Genomic DNA, 20551 nt, shown 5'->3' with positions numbered 1-20551 from the left:
GTTTATTGCGTGCATAAAGGCAACCCGGACATTCTATAGTCTAAACAAAAGTTTTAGCCAGGTTTTATACTGATGACTACATACAAAGGATACACTCCAGACTTTATAGATAATATCCAAGGCTATGATAAGAAAAAGCAGAAAAACAGGAAAGACAAAAACATTATGAAAAGAGCAGATGAATCAATCAACAGAATTGATTTTAATTATGTATTTATCAATCATTGTAAATAATCCCACAAAGTATTAGTAAGGGCTGTGCACACCTATGCAAAGTTATTTAGTTTTCTATTTGGTTTCACTTGAGTGTTGAAACCAATGTGTGTTATTTGCTATGTCATATTAAACCTGGATCTTGCCTGATTTATTGGTTTAATTTTATTTTATTCGTCATTGAATTATTTTATTCAAAAGTATTGAATTATTCAATAGTCACTGAATCTGTTCTGTGCACATCCATCACCATCTGGTTTGGTGCAGCAACAAAACAGGACAGGAACAGACTGCAACGCACAGTAAAAAACAGCAGATAAAATAATTGGTGCCCCCCCCCGTCCACTCCCTAGGACTTGTACGGCACAAGAACCAGAAACCGGGCAGGAAAAATCACCACTGACCCTTCGCACCCTGGACACAACCTCTTTCAGCTCCTCCCTTCTGGCAGGCGCTACAGAACTTTGCTTACCAAAACTGCCAGACACAGGAACAGTTTCTTTCCCCAGGCAAATCACCCTGATCAACAACTCACCATAATTATATTCACTGCTTCATATCTATAAGTACTGCATTATCAGAACTGTCAGTCATCACATCATCTGTATACATTACACACACTACTGCTGCTGCATATTGTACAAAAAGCATAATATTACACAATATTGTTATTTGCACTTCCCACACTTTATGTACATAACTGATCAGTCATATTCTATATTCATATTTAATACTCATTCTGTCTATATTGTATCTCATTGTCTTGTATAGTTTGTATAGTATAGTGTTATTTATGTCTGTACTTTTGAGAGTCACAAACAGCTGGAACCAAATTCCTTGTGTGTGTCAACACACTTGGTCAATAAACCTGATTCTGATTCTGATTTTACATCACAAAACCCTGCCGCACAAAACAGACGTGTGTAGAGATGTTTTGTGTTTTGCATCCACTGTAATCATTTTCAGATTAGAAAATGTCTTACAGTGAATCAGTTTCCTTGAAATGAATGTAGAACAAAATTTGATATGTTCTTTCTGTAAATAATCTCTGGACTAAACAAGGGAAGAGATATTCACTATAAGACCTGATGTACCTCATCCCCAAACATCTCTCGTAATGTTTCAAGACTCCTTATACTATTATATTTTTAGTAATGAAATAAAATCTTTCAATTAAAAGTCTTAAAAAGCAACTAGGTTATGTGTTTGAAAACTTGTTTAGGAATTAAAAAAAGATATATTACCAGACAAAATAAAAGTCGAGGATATTTTCCTGTGACTTATTGGAAGTGTCAGCAAATATCTATTATTAAATTATATCTATATTATATAAATATATCTATATTAAGGAATATAAATTATTAATTCTATTATATTATATGTGTTTAAATTATATTATAATATTATATTATATAAATGATATTAATTAATATAATATCTATTAAATAAATATATCTATTTATTAAAGACAATAAAATAGGGTTTAGTAAAACTGAAATATTAAAATATTAAACTATAAAAATATTAGCGTCATCCTCCATGTTCAATGACAGCGGCTTTAGTTTTACTTCCGCTTATCGACTTCCGGCCAGCACGGGGGTTTTGTGTATGTGAGCTGCAGCCGGATGCTATGGTGCATCTTTTCTTTAATCGCACACATCCTCGATGACGTGGACACACTTGTGTTAAAAACCATGGCAGCGTCCGGAAGCCAAGCTGATGTCCAAATTCATCTAAAAGAAGATGGAGACGTGGAAGAGCTTCGAGCCTCCAGATCAGACAGGTGAAAAGCATCACAACAAGTTCATACAGCTCTCGGCTTTAACCGGCTCGAGCTGAGCTAGCTAACTTTAACCGGCGTGTCAAATAATACACGTGATTTATTCACGTCTATTTGTGTGTTAAAGTGGAAACACGGCTCCACGTGCGCTCTTAGCACAAGCTGTCGCTTTTAGCTGGTTTAGCTAATGGAGAAGCCTTTGACCTTTCAACTTTCTCAGCAAGGTGGCAGAAATGACGTTTTTTAGTCCATTCGGGATTTTATAATATGATTTTTTTAATTTAGAATCCTTGAAATAAATGCAAAAAAAGGTCCATGCTATTAGGAGGAACGTGTGGTTTTTTCCCCATTTAGGGCCGAGACGCGTCGTGTGACGTCATCGCCATCGTTAACATAACAACCCCCCCCCCCCACACACACACACACACACGTCACATAAATTCAGACTCTTCTGTTAATGTGTGTGGGGAAATGAATAAAGCTACCGTAAAAAAAACTCCACACATTCCAAAAAAAAGCCACAAAATCGAGCAAACAGTCAACACGAAACTCTACTGAAAGCCAGAGGAGAGATTACTGACTCACTAGTTTGTGTGACTAATAAGTTGTTCACTGTAGTGAAGCTCCTGGCACCATTGAGCACCTCGTGTCCTTACACTTGGTGTCATTAAGGCGTTTCCTGTCCATATGATGAAAGCCTTACTCACATGAGGCTCCAGTCTTTTCTGAGCTTGTGTGTGGATTCCTGGAGTGCAGATGAAGCCCCTTTCTGTAACTCCCTCACCCACACCAACATCAAACACCATGTAAGGACCTCAATCTGAGGGTTTCTCGAGTCTCTGGACTCTCTCAGTGTCCCCTGCATGGAATAATGTTTTGTAGCCTTGCTCAGGTAAAGACTGGTCCAGTGATGTGCAACTTAGGCATTTCTGATGGAGATGTTAAAATACCACGGACACACATCAGTACATAAAACTTAAATCGTGTTAAAAGGAGGTATTTGATATTTGGTCTTTAGTGGCAGTGGTGAGGATTCTCTTGATGAACTTTTGAGACGCTCGTGCCCTTTGACCCCGTCGCTGTCTCCACGAAAGAGAACCATGAGTCAGAGTAAAACAGAGCCACCTCTACTGAGGACCAATAAACGGACGATCTACACGGCAGGACGCCCGCCGTGGTACAACGTCACAGGGACCACCTTTAAAGAGGCTTTTGTTATAGGTACGTTAATCTCACCCCCATCCGGACATGTTCACATTTAACACACACATGAACACACAAACCAAGTTTCCCATAACAGAGACATAATAATAAAAAGTGCCTGAGGGTGAGGGGAGAGTTCACTAGGGTTCAGCTTGAGGGGAGAGTGGTGAGAGTGTACTAGGGTTTAGGGTGGGGGAGAGTGGTGAGAGTGTACTAGGGTTTAGGGTGAGGGGAGAGTGGTGAGAGTGTACTAGGGTGAAGGGTGAGGGGAGAGTGGTGAGAGTGTACTAGGGTTTAGGGTGAGGGGAGAGTGGTGAGAGTGTACTAGGGTTTAGGGTGAGGGGAGAGTGGTGAGAGTGTACTAGGGTTTAGGGTGAGGGGAGAGTGGTGAGAGTGTACTAGGGTTTAGGGTGAGGGGAGAGTGGTGAGAGTGTACTAGGGTTTAGGGTGAGGGGAGAGTGGTGAGAGTGTACTAGGGTTTAGGGTGAGGGGAGAGTGGTGAGAGTGTACTAGGGTTTAGGGTGAGGGGAGAGTGGTGAGAGTGTACTAGGGTTTAGGGTGAGGGGAGAGTGGTGAGAGTGTACTAGGGTTTAGGGTGAGGGGAGAGTGGTGAGAGTGTACTAGGGTTTAGGGTGAGGGGAGAGTGGTGAGAGTGTACTAGGGTGAGGGGAGAGTGGTGAGAGTGTACTAGGGTGAGGGGAGAGTGGTGAGAGTGTCCTAGGGTGAAGGGTGAGGGGAGAGTGCACTAGGGTGAAGGGTGAGGGGAGAGTGCACTAGGGTTTAGGGTGAGGGGAGAGTGCACTAGGGTTTAGGGTGAGGGGAGAGTGCACTAGGGTTTAGGGTGAGGGGAGAGTGCACTAGGGTTTAGGGTGAGGGGAGAGTGCACTAGGGTTTAGGGTGAGGGGAGAGTGCACTAGGGTTTAGGGTGAGGGGAGAGTGGTGAGAGTGTACTAGGGTTTAGGGTGAGGGGAGAGTGGTGAGAGTGTACTAGGGTTTAGGGTGGGGGGAGAGTGGTGAGAGTGTACTAGGGTGAGGGGAGAGTGGTGAGAGTGTACTAGGGTGAGGGGAGAGTGGAGAGAGTGTCCTAGGGTGAAGGGTGAGGGGAGAGTGCACTAGGGTGAAGGGTGAGGGGAGAGTGCACTAGGGTTTAGGGTGAGGGGAGAGTGCACTAGGGTTTAGGGTGAGGGGAGAGTGTACTAGGGTTTAGGGTGAGGGGAGAGTGGTGAGAGTGTACTAGGGTTTAGGGTGAGGGGAGAGTGGTGAGAGTGTACTAGGGTTTAGGGTGGGGGGAGAGTGGTGAGAGTGTACTAGGGTGAGGGGAGAGTGGAGAGAGTGTACTAGGGTGAAGGGTGAGGGGAGAGTGCACTAGGGTTTAGGGTGAGGGGAGAGTGCACTAGGGTTTAGGGTGAGGGGAGAGTGCACTAGGGTTTAGGGTGAGGGGAGAGTGCACTAGGGTTTAGGGTGAGGGGAGAGTGCCGGGGGGTGGGTATCTAAGGATGAGGGTTATAGTGGTAGTTTGTTTTGTTTACAGTAAGTGTGTACATTGTAAATGCTTTGTCAGTGTGTGTCGTTACACTCAGAATGTTTTGTGTCAGTGTGTGGTTTAACACTCCGGAGGTTTTGTGTCGGTGTGTGTCGTTACACTCCGGAGGTTTTGTCTCGGTGTGTGTCGTTACACTCCGGAGGTTTTGTCTCAGTGTGTGTCGTTACACTCCGGAGGTTTTGTCTCAGTGTGTGTCGTTACACTCCGGAGGTTTTGTCTCGGTGTGTGTCGTTACACTCCGGAGGTTTTGTCTCGGTGTGTGTCGTTACACTCCAGAGGTTTTGTCTCGGTGTGTGTCGTTACACTCCGGAGGTTTTGTCTCGGTGTGTGTCGTTACACTCCGGAGGTTTTGTCTCGGTGTGTGTCGTTACACTCCGGAGGTTTTGTCTCGGTGTGTGTCGTTACACTCCGGAGGTTTTGTCTCGGTGTGTGTCGTTACACTCCGGAGGTTTTGTCTCGGTGTGTGTCGTTACACTCAGGAGGATATTGATGATCTGTATATTATGTTCATAGTACACACACATCTGTAAATCACTTCATATTACCATTTTATTTAACTTATTGAACTTATCTAAGTTGTAAACACTGTATATCCTGCACTTGCTGCTATTCCACTCTGGTTAGACCTAAACTGCATTTCGTTGCCTTGTAATGACAATAAATCTAATCTAATGACACACTGTATGTCTGTTGTGTCTGTAGGCTTGTGTGGTGGCAGCGCTTCAGGGAAAACTACAGTGGCCAATAAGATCATCGAGGCCCTGGATGTCCCTTGGGTCGTCCTGCTGTCCATGGACTCCTTCTACAAGGTAATAACAGATTTTGGATTAAAGAGCTTGTAGTCACACGTTACACAATCCACACGTTCTCTCTCCTCGACAGTGTGTGAGCTTTGATTGCTGAGTAATGAGTGTTTGCTCATTTCTCAGTGTATTATTTGATCTAGAGTTGATTTGTGACGTCTGAATGCAGTGAGTGGTATTTTTTTAACCCACAGGTGTTGAGCAAAGAGGAACAGGAGCTCGCAGCCAGGAATGAATACAACTTTGATCATCCGGATGCTTTCGACTTTGAGTTGCTCGTATTAGTCCTGAGAAAATTGAAGAAGGGCAAAAGCATCAAAGTGCCTGTCTATGACTTCACCACACACTCCCGTCGCAAAGAGTGGGTTAGTGTGTGTGTGTGTGTGTGTGTGTGTGTGTTTGACAGTGAGGTGAAATTTGGTTCTCTAAGATGCAGGTGTGTTCCAATTTTGTGCAGCACCATGGAGTGTAATAGTATCAGTGATGCTGCCCCCTGCAGCCTTCTTGTGGTATTACATTATTATTTTTTTGCTATTTTTTTTGATAATTATTCAGAATGACTTCTGCTGCAGGTCAAATTCAGATGCTCATTACGAACGTAAATGATTTAGATATTTTCAGTGGGGTAAGAACTTTTAGCAAAATCACAGACATAATTTGCAACAGATACAGTTGTTTCTAAAAAAAAAAACTGATTATAAAATCTAATCTAAACGCCTCACAGATGGATTGAAACAGCACAAGCACACAATAAGCACAAATCCCAGATGTTTTTGGTTCAAGATAGAATTGATCTGTAAATATTAAACTCACACGTGCAGGACAACTCACACGTGCAGGACAACTCACACGTGCAGGACAACTCACACGTGCAGGAAAAATCTCATTCAAATGTAAAAAAAAAAAAAACAGCATTGTTCACTGCAGGAACGCTCCAAGCTGAATTAAGTTTTATTGAAAAAAGACTGCAGCAACTTCATCAGGTTTTAAGTTTTATTTAAGACGACGATAACATTTTACACTGTTAACAAGAGGATCATTTTTTAATTTATTTTTTACATATAAGTTATATCAATGCTTGTTTTCTGTCATGGAGATTAAATGTGATTCTCTCTCTCTCTTTGCCTCTCTCTTTCTGTCTGTCTTTCTGCCTCTCTTTCTGTCTGTCTGTCTCTCTCTGTCTCTGTCTGTCTGTCTCTCTCTGTCTGTCTGTCTCTCTCTCTGTCTGTGTGTCTTTCTCTGTCTGTCTGTCTCTCTGTCTGTTTCTGTCTGTCTGTCTCTCTGTCTATTTCTCTGCCTCTCTCTCTCTGCCTCTCTCTGTCTGTCTCTGACTCTCTCTCTCTCTCTCTCTCTCTCTCTCTCTCTCTCTCTCTCTGTGTCGTCTGTCTCTCTCTCGCTCTCTCTCTGTCTCTCTCTCCGTGTTGTCTGTCTCTTTGTCTGTCTCTGTGTCTTTTTCTCTCTCCCTCTCTGTCTCTCCCTCTCTGTCTTTCTCTCTCTGTGTCGTCTCTCTCTCTCTCTCTCTCCCTCTCTACAGAAAACTGTTTACGGGGCCAATGTTGTAATATTTGAGGGAATCTTGGCTTTTGCAAATAAGGATCTTTTGAAGGTAAGTTTATTGGGTAATTAAATGGATGATCTGAAATAGCTTCACTCAATTTAGGGGTCAGTCAAAGCTCCGTAAAGTCCAACAAAGAGTCGAGTGACGAAGCGGCGAAGCAGCCGACACGTGAACGAGTATAAAATCAGCGATAAAAAGAAAAGCAAGCAAACATGTCTGCAATTAACAAATTCAAAACCCGGCATTGTAGAAAATACACAATAGGGTAGATACATAAGAACTAAGAATTCAAATAAATAAACAATATAAAAGAATAGTTTATGATGTATGATATCAGTTTTATGAAGCAGCTCTACAACACAAATACGTACAAAAGTTGAGCTCCACTTCTAATCTAACTAGACACCTAGCATGTTTATCCCAAGCATTGTTGCCATGGTAACCATGTTTTTTTTTTTGTTTTTTTTTTTTTTTTTTTAATTATTTGAGACTGTGTTAAAAGTGCTATGCAAATAGCATAGAAGTGAACCGATACGGCCATAACGTCTGACGTTTTATATATCCGTCTGTTTTTCCTCATGTACGCTCGCTTTTTCCCTTCTTTCAGTTGTTAGACATGAAAGTGTTTGTGGACACCGACTCTGACATTCGGCTGGTCAGACGACTAAAGCGGGACATTACAGAGCGCGGCCGTGACATCACAGGTGTCATCAAGCTGTACAACAAGTTTGTGAAACCCGCGTTCGAGCAGTACATCGAACCCACAGTCCAGGTGGCAGATATTGTGGTTCCGAGAGGTAACTCTTCCTTCCAAACCTTCCTAATCAGTGCTTCCTTCCTTTAACGTTTCTCGCTGTCGTTACTGTAGTTTAACAAGTTGCTCAGGAGGAGTCACTTCAAGGAGTCAGAGGTGTTTTAAGTTTAAATTGTGAGGCGGGAATCATTTGTCGTCTGATGTGTCCGCGCTACTGTAGAGCATGTAGACTCAAAGTATGTGCACCCCTGAAATTCTCACACACACGTATTCTTTCCCCTAAAATGTTCCTACAAAGTCTAAAGCACACAATTATCTACAACGTCTCTGGGCCTTTTTACACCTGGTCACTTCATGTGTTTTCTCTGATCCGATAGCTATCTGATTTGTTAAAACTGTTCCATTTACATGAGGCCACATAAATGCGTTTTGGCGAATCGGATATCAATCCGATCTTTCTACTCCCGCCCAATATGCAAATATATTTTACCTCATTTCCGTTTCTGGCGCGATGCACGACTCGTGAGTGACGTACTTCCGTTCGGGAGGAGTATAGCGCTGACGTATGTGGCTTGAACAACCACATTCATTTACACCTGTTCAGTTTCATCTGAAATGCGTCCCAGACCACCTCCTGAAGTGGTTTGAACGATCGGATTTATATCCGTCACGAAAACGCTTCGGAGGGCATTTAGACCTGGTCTTTTTACGATCAGATAGCTATCTGATCACAGAAAACGCATGAAGTGACCAGGTGTAAAAAGCCCCTCTGTAAGTTGCAGTGTTTCATCTGGATGGTCAGGGTGATAGTGTGTGATAGTCAGGGTGTACATACTTTTGGCCATTTAGTGTAAGTATTAAATCTTCTTTAAAAAGACTAAATATAGTGAAGGGAGACAGTAAGACCCTGACACTAAGTCACTGGTTTCATAACAACAACGTGAATAAAAAGAGATTTAAACCCGTCTGAAATCAGCCCACACTCAAGACTATTTTAGAAATGTTCTGGATGGAGGAGTGAATCAAGACCCACTAGAAATAATCATTCTTTTTCTGTGGTGTTGCCAGTATTTTTAGAAATCAGCATTGATTCTAAATGAATAAATGATTATTCCAATTTTTTTTTTGAAAGCAGGAGATCATTTTGCTGCTCGGCAGAAATAAAGTCTTTAAAATTAGAAAGCGACGTTTGAAAAGTTTTTTCTGAATTAGTTTACAGTTCAGTAGATCAACTGAAAACGAATGAAGAATATTTTTACTTGCTTAAAGGTGGGGTCTCCGATATTTGAGAAATGCTTCAGAAAACTGCGTTGGGCCACCAAACAAAACAAAAATCAAAACAAACGTCTAGCCAATGAGCAGAAAGGGGTGGGTCTTGTCCATATGAGTGGAGAGAGTGTTCAGTGCGCATGTGTGACATTAGCAGAGAGCGGTTTTAACACTGACATGAAGGATAAAAACAAAGAAAGAAAGTGAAGAAAGGCTTACGGTAAGGCAAGAAGTAGGACCGTGTTAATATAGGATCAGCTTTCCAGCACTGGAGAGAACTGAAGGAGCAGGAAGTTGTATTCATAGATTGGAGTTTCCCCGAGTCAATAACTCCTGAGCTAAACGCTGTTACTACACAAATAACACCTCTTTTCTATCGTAGTAATGTAGAGAGGCAGCTACAACCGCGTTTTGTGTAGTAACAGCGTTTAGCTCAGGAGTTATTGACTCGGGAAACTCCAATCAGTGAATATGCGCACAATGACCCATGCGCACTGAACACTCTCTCCGCCCATAATGACAAGACCCGCCGCTTTCTGCTCATCGGCTACACGTTTGTTTTGATTTTTGTTTTGTTTGGTGGCCCAATGCAGTTTTCAAATATCAGAGACCCTACCTTTAATTTTAAAAAATATATATTTTATTATTATTTTTTAGTTGTTAAAATCATTATTTTATTAATTTTGATAATTTTTAATCAAGTTATTTATCTGAATTTATTTGTAGACTTTTATTCGGAGCTTTGTTTCTTACCCTGACTTCTCTTCTTCCACAAGGTGGAGAAAACTTCGTAGCTCTGGAGCTGATCGTGCAGCATGTCCACAGCCAGCTGGAGAAGGTAGGACAGGATTTTCCGTGCCTTGTGAAGTGCATGTGTGTGTTTTGTTTGTAGCCTGGTTTTAATGCCTTGCTTTAACACTTTATCATATCATTCTATAGTATACAAACCTCAGTAGTGTTTTATTTCTAGTGTCTTTGTTCTTTTTTTTTAATCTCAGCTCGTAGCTTCAGGTATCGAACCACCGGATAAAAAAAGATTCAAATAAAAAAAATAGTTGTGTGTCTGAAGTAAAATGCGAGAGCTTTTTATATAGAATAACTGACGTAGCTAGTTCCCAACCGTACAGAATAAAAGCCATACGCATTCCTAGCTCACATCGACGCCATGCCTTAAACATGAACTACATTCTACACTTAAAAAAGAAAAGAAAGAATGAATTAGAATTGATGTTAAGTATTAGAAGTATTTTAACGCTAATAATCATACTTTCTTTTTTAATCTTCTCCGGTACGAACCCCGGTGTGTGATGGCGAGCTGAGTGTTGAATGGCTTCTGTTCCTTCAGATGATTTGATTTGATGAGTTGTTTCTCTTTCTGTTTTCATTTCTCTCCTCACACACTGTGTGTTTGTAATGAAACCCTCGTGAAACGTCTTCGCCTGAATGCACTCTAACTTACCACAGCGTGAAATCACAGTGAGGTATGACTGTCGAAAACAAACGATCTGTCCATCCTTCTCCATCACTATATCTGCTTCTGCTCACTCTCTCTCTCTCTCTCCTTCTCTCCCTCTCTCTTGCGCTCTCGCTCTCTCCCTCTCTTTCTCTCTCTTGCTCTCTCTCGCTTCTTCTGTTCTCTCTCTCTCTCTCTGTCTCTCTCTGTCTCTCTCTCTCTCTCTCCTTCTGTTCTTGTCTCCCTCTCTCTATATCCTCTCTTCCTCTAATCCTCTCTCTCTCTCCTTCTGTTCTCTCTCACCTACTGTTTTTGCTCTCTCTCTCTCTTGTTTTCTCTCTCGCTCTCCTTCTGTTCTCTCTCTCTCTCTCTCTCTCTCTCACACCTACTGTTTTCGCCCTCTCTCTCTCTCTCTCTCTCTCTCTCTCTCTCTCTCTCTCTCTCTCTCTCTCTCTCTCTCTCTCTCTCTCTCCCACTGTTCTTGCTCTCTCTATCTCTTGTTCTCTCTCTCTTCTTCTGTTCTCTCTCGTTCTCTCTTTCTCCCTCCCTCTCCCTCCTTCTGTTCTCTCTCTCTCTCTCTCTCTCTCTCTCTCTCTCTCTCTCTCTCTCTCTCTCTCTCTCTCTCTCTGACCCCCACCCACCCCCTACCCCCCCTGTTTCCTGCCACACACCTGTAGAGATGTAAGAGACTAAAGGTTGTGTGTGTGTGCTGTAATTATAAGGATTAATAATTAGACGTGACTGTCCTGTCCCGTCATTGGTCAGAGTATTAAAGAGCCTGTGATGTTTTTTCTACAACCTTTTGTCTCTTTCCTCACTGTGGCACTTCAGTGGCTGTGATTACTGTGAGTGAGGGGGATGATTCAGTGGTGTTTCAGCTTCCAGCTCATAAATACCCTTCAGTCATTTGATGTTTACACTTATTTAATTCCCATGAGATAAAGTAGGAATAGAGATGAATTTCATAACCACTGAAACATCACCTGAACCTCAACATCCCACTCCACACACACACACACACACACACACACACACACAATAATTCCTGTATCTGCCTAGAATGTCTCTGAGCTTTAATGGGGTTTTCTCTCTCTCTCTCTCTCTCTCTCTCTCTCTCTCTCTATCACACTAAATGTCTTGTCATCTTCAGAGGAAACTCCGCTGGGATATGTGAGGAACAACTCCGGCATCCCACTGTTTTCCTTCTTTGTCTACTTCTCTTGGTTTTTGTTTGTTTGTTGTGGAGCATTTCGGAATTAAACTCTATTATTTTTATTTATTTTTAACCCCAGCGCTTGAATTTTGCACCCATTTGAGTTTGTTTTACTTTCTCGTATCCTGGCAACTAACAAGCGACAGAAACGACACGATTCTCAGTGCTGACAGCATGTCACTGTTCACTGACCGCTGCGTTCACACGTACCGTTCTCTCGACCGGGCCGGCACGTCGTCGGTCGCCGTGGCGATAACGTTTATCAGCGAGCGGCGCCGATTAGCTAGTTTTCTTGCGGTTACGATGAAACGTTGTGGAAGGAAACTTGCCATCCGTGTCAGAAATTCAGCATCACGCCGTACAAGCTGAAGGAGAATCAGCGTGCACTCCGCCCTCTACACTATTCACTCCTATTAGTAGTTGTTAACCAAACACACGTCTCGCTCGATCTCATCTCTCACCAGCTCTCTTTGAACATACTCATCATCATCACTGCATCAAATAAGTCATTAAAGCATTCAATTAATGTGAAATAAAATAAATAGCTTCATAAATCTAATAAAAAAAATACCATCTGCTTTATTGGACACTGCAACATGATGATGATGATGATGATGATGATGATAAAATCCAGGAATAGTGCAAATTAAATTCTCTAGTAAAACCTTGTTGTTGTCAGGCTGTAAAATTGTTCCTTTCTTCTTCTTCATCTTCTGCTATTAACGTCTTTTGTAAACTTTCTTTGTAATTCTGGTGCCTGTTTTTTCTGCTCATTCGGCACAACAGCTCTGTAATCTCTCTCTTTTTTTTGCTGTGTGACACGATGCTGTGTGTGTGAGGGAGAGAGAGAGAGAGAGGGAGAGAGAGAGAGAGAGAATCTAAACTGATTATATTGTTTTGTGCTGCTCAGATCTGCCTTGGCTTCAGCACATCAGGGTCAGCCGTTACCCAGCACCTTGAGCGTGATGGAAAGCACACCACAGGTTCGGGGAATGCACACCATCATCAGGTAGATCATCATCATCATCATCATCACCACCACCACCACACACACACACTTGGAGTGCTGTAGAGTTTTTATCCTTTTCTACCTCCTTCTATCTTACACTCTCTCTCTCTCTCTCTCTCTCTCTCTCTCTCTCTCTCTCTCTTTTTCTTTCTCTCTCACCATGTGACTCACTCCTCAGGAATAAGGAGACGAACCGAGACGAGTTTATTTTCTACTCAAAGAGGTTGATGAGGCTCCTGATTGAGCACGCTCTCTCCTTCTTACCGCTGAAGGTTAGTGCTTTTTTAACGCCAGAAAATAAATTGTTGAAAATAATAATTTCTGTTTTAATTCTCAGATTTAATTTATGAAGGTTTTCTCTCTCTCTCTCTCTCTCTCGTTCTCTTATCTCTCTCTCTCGCTCTTATCTCTCTCTATCTCTTTCTCTCTGTCTCCCCCCCCTATCTCTCTCTCTCTCTTATCTCTCTCTGTCCCCCCCCCCCCTCCCCTCATAGTCAGTGTCTGTTGAAACACCACAAGGGACCATATATGAGGGGAAACGCCTCGGCGGGAAAAGGGTTAGTCATGTTTCCATTTTAGTTCCATCAATCTTCTGTTCTGATGTTTCTGGATTTTGGAGCAGAGCTTTACACACTGAGGTGGAATAAACCTGTTTTTGTTTTGTTTTTTTTAAAAAAAAATGATGTACTTTTATTTATTATTGACACCAAATTTTCAACTGAGAGGAAAAAAACATTTAATAATCCTGAAGCAATGTTTCAAATGTAATTGTGAGGAGAATTCTAATTAGACAGTGTTTTTAAATGCTGTTTGTTTAAATGTTCTTCTCTTCTGTGGTCATCAGACTGTTGGACACATTATTTTTCCAAACAGTTTTATTGTTTAAAAAAAAACGTCGATTTCTCTCTTGGTTTCTCTTCTCCTTTCGCTGTATTATATGACTCTGCTTTTATTGAATTCCATTACTCCATTTAGTTCGGTTTAAATCAGACGTGTCTAATCTCATCCGGAACGTTCCAGTTTATTCGGACCGAGCACAAGCCACAGCCGAGTGTGTTGAAATCCGTGACAAACCGATTAATCCGGTGCGAGTGAATCAGATTCTTGATCAGAGCGAAATCCTGCCGTCACACGTTAGACCAGACACCGTCGGACATGAGGGGAAATGGGGGAAAAAATATGTTGGTCTACACCCATCTTTAGCCAGTGACTCGGCTGTTCGGACATCTAGGGGAAGTTCATTCCACCACCTCGGTGCCAGAACAGAAAACAGTCTTGCTTTACGTACAGTATACCTACCTCTTACCCTGAGAGATGGTGGGAGCAGTCGAGCAGCGCTGGTAGATCTGAGGGAGCGAGATGCAGTGTAAAGAGTGATGAGGGCTTTGAGGTAAGATGGAGCTGGTTCAGTTTTGGCTTTGTAGGAGCGCATCAGTGTTTTGCATCTGATGTGTGCAGCTACTGGAAGCCAGCGGAGGAGCGCAGCAGCGAACTGAAAACAAGTCGTGCAGCTGCATTTTCCATCGTTTGCAGAGAACGAATTGCGTTCAGAGGAGGACCTGCGAGAAAGCGCTGCAGCAGGTCAGTCTCCATATGACGAGACAGAACGAGTACACGAGCAGCCTGCGGAAATACAGATGACCTGAATCCTTCTGATGTAGAGAAGAAACAGACATGAGTGTGTCACATAAGCAACATGTGAGGAAAAGGACAGTTCTTTGTTCATGGTCACTCCAAGGTTGTGAGCCGTGACCGAAAGGGACATCAGTCACTGTACGAGTTTTTATGAGGTCATGTTGTCCTCATTAAGGGGGAGATTTTTATTGAGGCTCAGTTCAGGTGACTGCAGAAAAATAGCTCTGTAAATCTGTGTGTGGTGTGTGTGTGTGTGTGTGTGTGTGTTTAGATCACTGGAGTGTCCATTCTCCGTGCAGGCGAGACTATGGAGCAGGCCCTGATGGCAGTGTGTAAAGACATTCGACTAGGAAAAATCCTCATCCAGACGAACCATGACACCGGGGAGCCCGAGGTAGCTGCAGTCTGACTGTACAGTCTGATCATCATTTTGTAGATTAGACCTCTGTTCAGTTCCATTCTGCTGATATTTTCTAGAGTCTGATATGTTGACGTTTTGATCTAATTGCTCATTCTCAGCTCCACTACCTGCGCTTGCCGAAGGACATCAGTGAGGACTACGTGATTCTGATGGACAGCACCGTGTCCACAGGGGCAGCTGCTCTCATGGCCATTCGAGTTTTACTCGTACGAGTCCTTTTTATTATTATTTTTGTGAACAAAATAAACAGAGAAGCTCTCAGGTCAGTGATTTACCCTCGTGTTTCTTTACCCTGGTTTCAGGACCATGATGTTGAGGAAGATAAAATCTTTCTTCTGTCTCTGCTGATGGCTGAGATGGGCGTTCACTCCGTCGCTTATGCCTTTCCCAAAGTACGCATCATCACCACAGCCGTGGACAAGAAGGTCAATGACAAGTTCCACATCATCCCAGGCATCGGTAAGATCGTCTACATGATTAAAGGAATCTTTCAAGAGCGAAAACGTCAGTAAAAAAAATTTATTCCTTCCTTCCCATGCACACAAAACTCTGCTAACTCGCTTAGCATTAGCATTAGCCAGGACGGTCACAGCATCAGATTTAAGCAAGTCATCTCTCTAAATGCTTAAAATTAAAACTCTCTTTTATTCTTTCTAATTATTTCCTAGCATCGCTGAATAACATGTTAGCATGGCTAGTTCTGTTCAGCTGCTTGAATGCTGAGTTCTAACTCGGATTTATGTTTGATTAAGATTTATTTATTTATTTATTTATTAAGAATGTATCAAAATACCAAGCAGGTTTCTCAATTTTATGCAAATTAGATATGTTAATAAATTCACTTAACACCACACGACTTTAGCTAAAATTAGTTTCTAGGTTCTGCTTAGCTTTTGAGGGAAAAAAAAGGATTAAAAAAAGCACAAAACTTTTATTTTTATTCTGTTTTACACCTCATACAGGACATGTATAGAGATGTTCTAAATTAAACTAAAGCTTTGAAGAAAAAAGTGAAGTTCTTTGGTTTCTCTGAAGAGGGTTTGGAGCTAGTTCAGTTAGCTTGTGCTGCTCAGAGCTAATACAAAAGCATCTACACACATAACTACTGATTTTTCCCGTTTTTGAGAATATTTTAAGAAAACTCTGTAGTATACTGTGTAATACACAACTTAGGGCTGGGCGATAAAACGATAACGATATGTATCGCGATAGACACGTGATCGAAATAAATAAAAAATGTGTTCGATTAATATTTTTTTATTCTTTTTTTTTGTAATTTTTATTACCGTTCTTTTAAGTTTTAAAGACATTTTATTCTTCGTCGGAAGAAAACAGGATGCGAAGCAAGTTTGGTTGCATTATCAAAGGCGCTCGCTCTCTGGTAACCTAGCAATGTAGGGAGTGATGCGCTAACAGGTTGCGCCATGTTGTTGTCTTGTGCTGCTCTGCTGGATTCCTCTTCAGTAGCCGCCGACTGATAAGCAGAAAGTGAGCCGCAGCGAGCGAGGAAATTGTAAATAAAAGAGGAAAAGTCAGCTACTGACTTATATTTCTGCAGGTTTTATATTTCAAACAATGTTACTGTACTGTATCAGGGTTGTTTTTTATATTACAGATCTCAGTCTACCTCAGTTTTATTTATGTTTACTGAACACTGATCAGAGGAAGGTTAAGTTTAAAATAAAAATGTTTAAATGTAATATATTTTTCTCCTGGTCCTTATTTTAAATGGGTCATAAAAAATATCAATAATTATCGATATCGACCGATATGAAACACTGATATCGTGATACAGTTTTCAGTCATATCGCCCAGCCCTAACACAACAACCCCAGTGGACAGCATTAGCAGAAGAGTCAATTGTGCCCTGTCAGTCATTAGTGTGAATGCTGGGTTACATTCACAATGTTTGTTCAAAACCCCTCTTTTAATCCTGGGTAGAGAAACGTTTCACACACTGAATTAATCCCACATCACCTTGCTGAACTTCTACAGTGTAAAACAATGAGGTTGTACACTGTTAGTTAGTTGCTTAGCAGCAGACATCCAATCAGAAACCGAACAGTGCACGAGAACCTGGACGTCGAGACGCTTAACAAAAACGCATCTGTAGATAGTCAGGAGTAAAACACTAAACGTGAAGGAAGCTGGATCGAGGGGGAAATACGTCACTCAAACAATAATGTAAGTTAGATATAGACGAACAAACGGCTGGTCGAACTAAATGACACATGTAAAAAGAGCAAAAATAAAAAAATGCTAAAGCTGTGAAATATATAACAGAAACCTGCTCAGATGCAGAAGCACAGACCTGAATTTTTCTTCCTCACTGATGTGAAAGTGTGAGACAAGCTGTTATTTAAAGCGGATTTATCCAATCAGGACTTTTGAGACACAAATAAGCAAATTAGAAGGTTGGAGCAGGACTCAGGAACGTATAGTGTGAACAAGGGGGAGATGATGATGAGCCAGGATTCAGTGTTAACCCAGGTGAAGTGTGAACAATCCAGCTACATAAACCCAGGATTGTGTTCATGTGAAGTATCACACAGGGGTTAAAACTGTGTGTTTGTGTGTGAAGGAGAGAGAGAGAGAGAGAGAGAAGCATGTGTGAAGCAAAGTTATCTATTGCTACAGGCAATGATGACGGATGTGGGTGTGGTGAAGGGGCGTGTCTAAGATGAGTGACAGGAGGAACTTCTAAAAATGAACAAAAGCGTAACGTGTTTTCTTTTACAGGAAACTTCGGGGACCGTTATTTTGGAACAGACGCTCCATCAGACTGTTATGAAAGTGAAGAAAGGATGGAAATCTGAGTCTTAGGGGTTTTTTTTTTTGTTTGTTTGTTTTGTTCATTTTCTTTTTGAAAGGTGAGAAAGAGAGGATTTAGTGGAAAAAACAGTGCGCCCTCTCTCTCAAGACCCAAGATGTGCTGTAAATGCAGCGAGTGCCATTCGAAGGTCAACGTGCATTTTGACTCCAGAATTCCGAGTTGTTGGTTTTTTTTCCCCAGGTGTCTGAGCTTAAATCAAAATTCCTTGACAGATGAAACAGCTGGGTCTATTTTAGAGGGTCATTAGGAGGTCTAATGAACTTGCCTTCATTTTTTTTCTTGAATAATTTCACATGCTCAATATATTAAGAGTTTGAACAAGTTTTTGAGCACAGTCCTCGTCGATTTCAACACATTTGCAGGGTCTGACTTAATTGCTTTTTTAGGGAATATATATATATATATATATATATATATATATATATATATATATATATATATATATATATATATATATTTGTTGTTGTTGTTTTTTTTTTTTTTTGGTTTTAGTTTTTTTTTTCATTGTTGCTTGAATTTTAAAAGGAAATATTTGTAAAATGCAATTTAAAATTGTATTTTTTATTTTATTTATTATTTTTTTTACCCAAAAAAATTCTAGGTCTTAGGAGCTTTGGTAAAAAAGTAAAAAATGTTCAAATAGAAATTCTAAGTTGGATTATTATTATTTAAAAGTAGAAAATTAACGTATTTAATATTTGTCCGCCGTCAAATCCGAACGGCCGCACTGTGAAAAATATTGTTTATAAAACTTTGGATTGGTCGTCAGAGTAAGATGCAGATTTATTCTGTTGGTTGGGTAGAAAAAGTTTACACACCCCTGTTAAAAAGAAATTGAGGTGCATCTTATGAGATGTTTTTCCACCTTTAATCCTATTATAGCAACAAAGAACAGAAATGTTAAAGGAAAAACAAACAAAACTTTAAAATAAAATGGTTGCATAAGTATGTACATGTATTTTACTGTAAAAGAGTAAGAGTTTATTTAATCAGACTGCCAGTGGATTTTCCGTCACATTCGTCTTCACGTCATTTCACAGGTTTTCAATAGGATTAAGATCTGGGTTTTGAATCAAATTGTGTATTGATTACTTTTTATTAAGTGTTAGTTTTGTTCTGAGGACAGGCACATGCCCTGTTACAAAAGGGTGTGTAAACTTATCCACTCAGGTTATCAGGTTTTTTTTAATCTTTTCTGTTCAGTGTGTGCAACACGGGTGTGTAAATGTTTTGTACCCCCCGTACGTTTAATCTCATTTTTAGACGTTGATTCAAAAAGCTATTGTGTACAATAATTTTAATTACAAATAAGCACTTCTGAGTGCTAATTTATGCACTTGATTTGGATCCAGAAATAAGTGAGACAAACAATTCATCACAAATGTAATAAATAAAGGATTTATGCAAAGTGATTTGTTTTTCATTTCCTCTGTCCAGTCAGAGTAATGAAGCTAAATGATCTATTCAGCAAAATGCTAGGATTGTCAGGAAATCAGTTTCTGAACCTTTTAGCTCGATAACCTGATTTTAAATGAACCTCTCTAATAGAGGCTTGTTCTTTAGCTTCTGTTGTGGTTTCCCTAAAATGTGTGAGGCACCTTGTTCTATCGTTTCTCATACCTCATCACTGTAACCATGCTAAATGGCTGCAAAAAATAATAAGCCACCGAATGTTCTACGTGTGCTTTTGTGTTTCTCTTACAGCTCAAACAGAAAGCACTGTAGATCTCACATCACTGTGGATCTCAGATCACTGTAGACTGTGATGCGAGATCTACAGTGATGTGGTCTACTGTGATGCGAGATCTACTGTGATGTATCACTGTAGATCTCATTACTATAGATCACACATTACTGTAGATCACATCATTTTAGATCACATCATTGTAGATCTTGCATCACTGTAGGTCTCAGATTAATGTAGATCACTGTAGATCTTGCATCACTGCAGATCTCATCACTAGATCACACATCACAGCAGATTACATCACTGTAGATCTCTGATCACTGTAGTTCACACATTATAGTAGATCGCGTCACTTGATCTTAGATCACCGTCAGCCATTTCTATATAAGGTTTCTAGAAAGTATTCACTCCCTAGTGAATTATTTCTTGTTTTTGTGTTAAGAAATACAGAAACAAACAGAAAACTCTTGGATAAAACCATTTAAGAAAGATACTGACTACAAACTTTAAACAGTCTCCTCATCCGTATTTGACAACATACCTAAATTGTGTATAACAATTTGCAGTGATTTAGCACCACTTAATGTGGAATTAAATATTATTTTTAAGCTATATAACGTCTGCATTTCAGGTTCATTTCTGCTGGTTTTCATGCAATAATTCTGTTGATAACTGGAGATGTGTGTGAGATAAGGACAGGGAGTCTGCGGTGTGCTGTGTGCTGACTGCTTTTCCTAATATGTCTATGAAACACTTGTCCAAAGTGCTTCAGCAGTGTTAGACCGAGGCTATTCTGGTGCTGTGGGTCTGCAGTGTGTTGACAGGATGATGATAATGAGGCCGACATCTCACCAGGTTTATTTTGGGGTCTGATATTATAAAGAGAATTCGACCTTTGTAAACACGGACCAGCACACAGAGGCCCACAGGCACAGGGCAAAATACACACCAGTATGATTAATGTGGCTAATAATAATACAATATACCAACAAATGAGTAAAACAAGCAACAGTATTAGACAGGCAAAAAAAATAAATAATAAATCACAGTAGTTCACTATACAATATTTGTTGCTGTTCCTTGTTTTATTTTCAAATCATATGACAAACACTTCAGGACCAAAGCTTTGTTATTAAGGTTAAAAACAATAATGATACAGTAACTATTGTAACATTGG

The 20551-nt window shown here is 40.7% G+C and overlaps 1 protein-coding gene across 1 annotated transcript; it reads left to right on the top strand.

Annotated features, from left to right (window-relative positions):
- Positions 1-1796: 1796 nt before the first annotated feature.
- si:ch211-243j20.2 (uridine-cytidine kinase-like 1) lies at positions 1797-18089 on the top strand. Its single transcript, XM_060883507.1, has 15 exons — positions 1797-1996; positions 3012-3214; positions 5442-5548; positions 5737-5907; positions 7077-7148; positions 7708-7897; positions 9900-9961; positions 10588-10604; positions 12700-12798; positions 12977-13070; positions 13293-13355; positions 14705-14827; positions 14953-15060; positions 15157-15313; positions 17594-18089. Exons 1-15 carry the CDS (start codon positions 1839-1841, stop codon positions 17668-17670), a joined length of 1701 nt encoding a protein of 566 aa, XP_060739490.1. The 5' UTR covers positions 1797-1838; the 3' UTR covers positions 17671-18089.
- Positions 18090-20551: the final 2462 nt, after the last annotated feature.

This window comes from Tachysurus vachellii, chromosome 12 (genome assembly GCF_030014155.1).
Source record: "Tachysurus vachellii isolate PV-2020 chromosome 12, HZAU_Pvac_v1, whole genome shotgun sequence".
Taxonomy (NCBI): domain Eukaryota; kingdom Metazoa; phylum Chordata; class Actinopteri; order Siluriformes; family Bagridae; genus Tachysurus; species Tachysurus vachellii.
The sequence above is the reverse complement of the archived record's forward strand: the minus strand, read 5'-3'. Positions and strand labels throughout refer to the sequence as shown.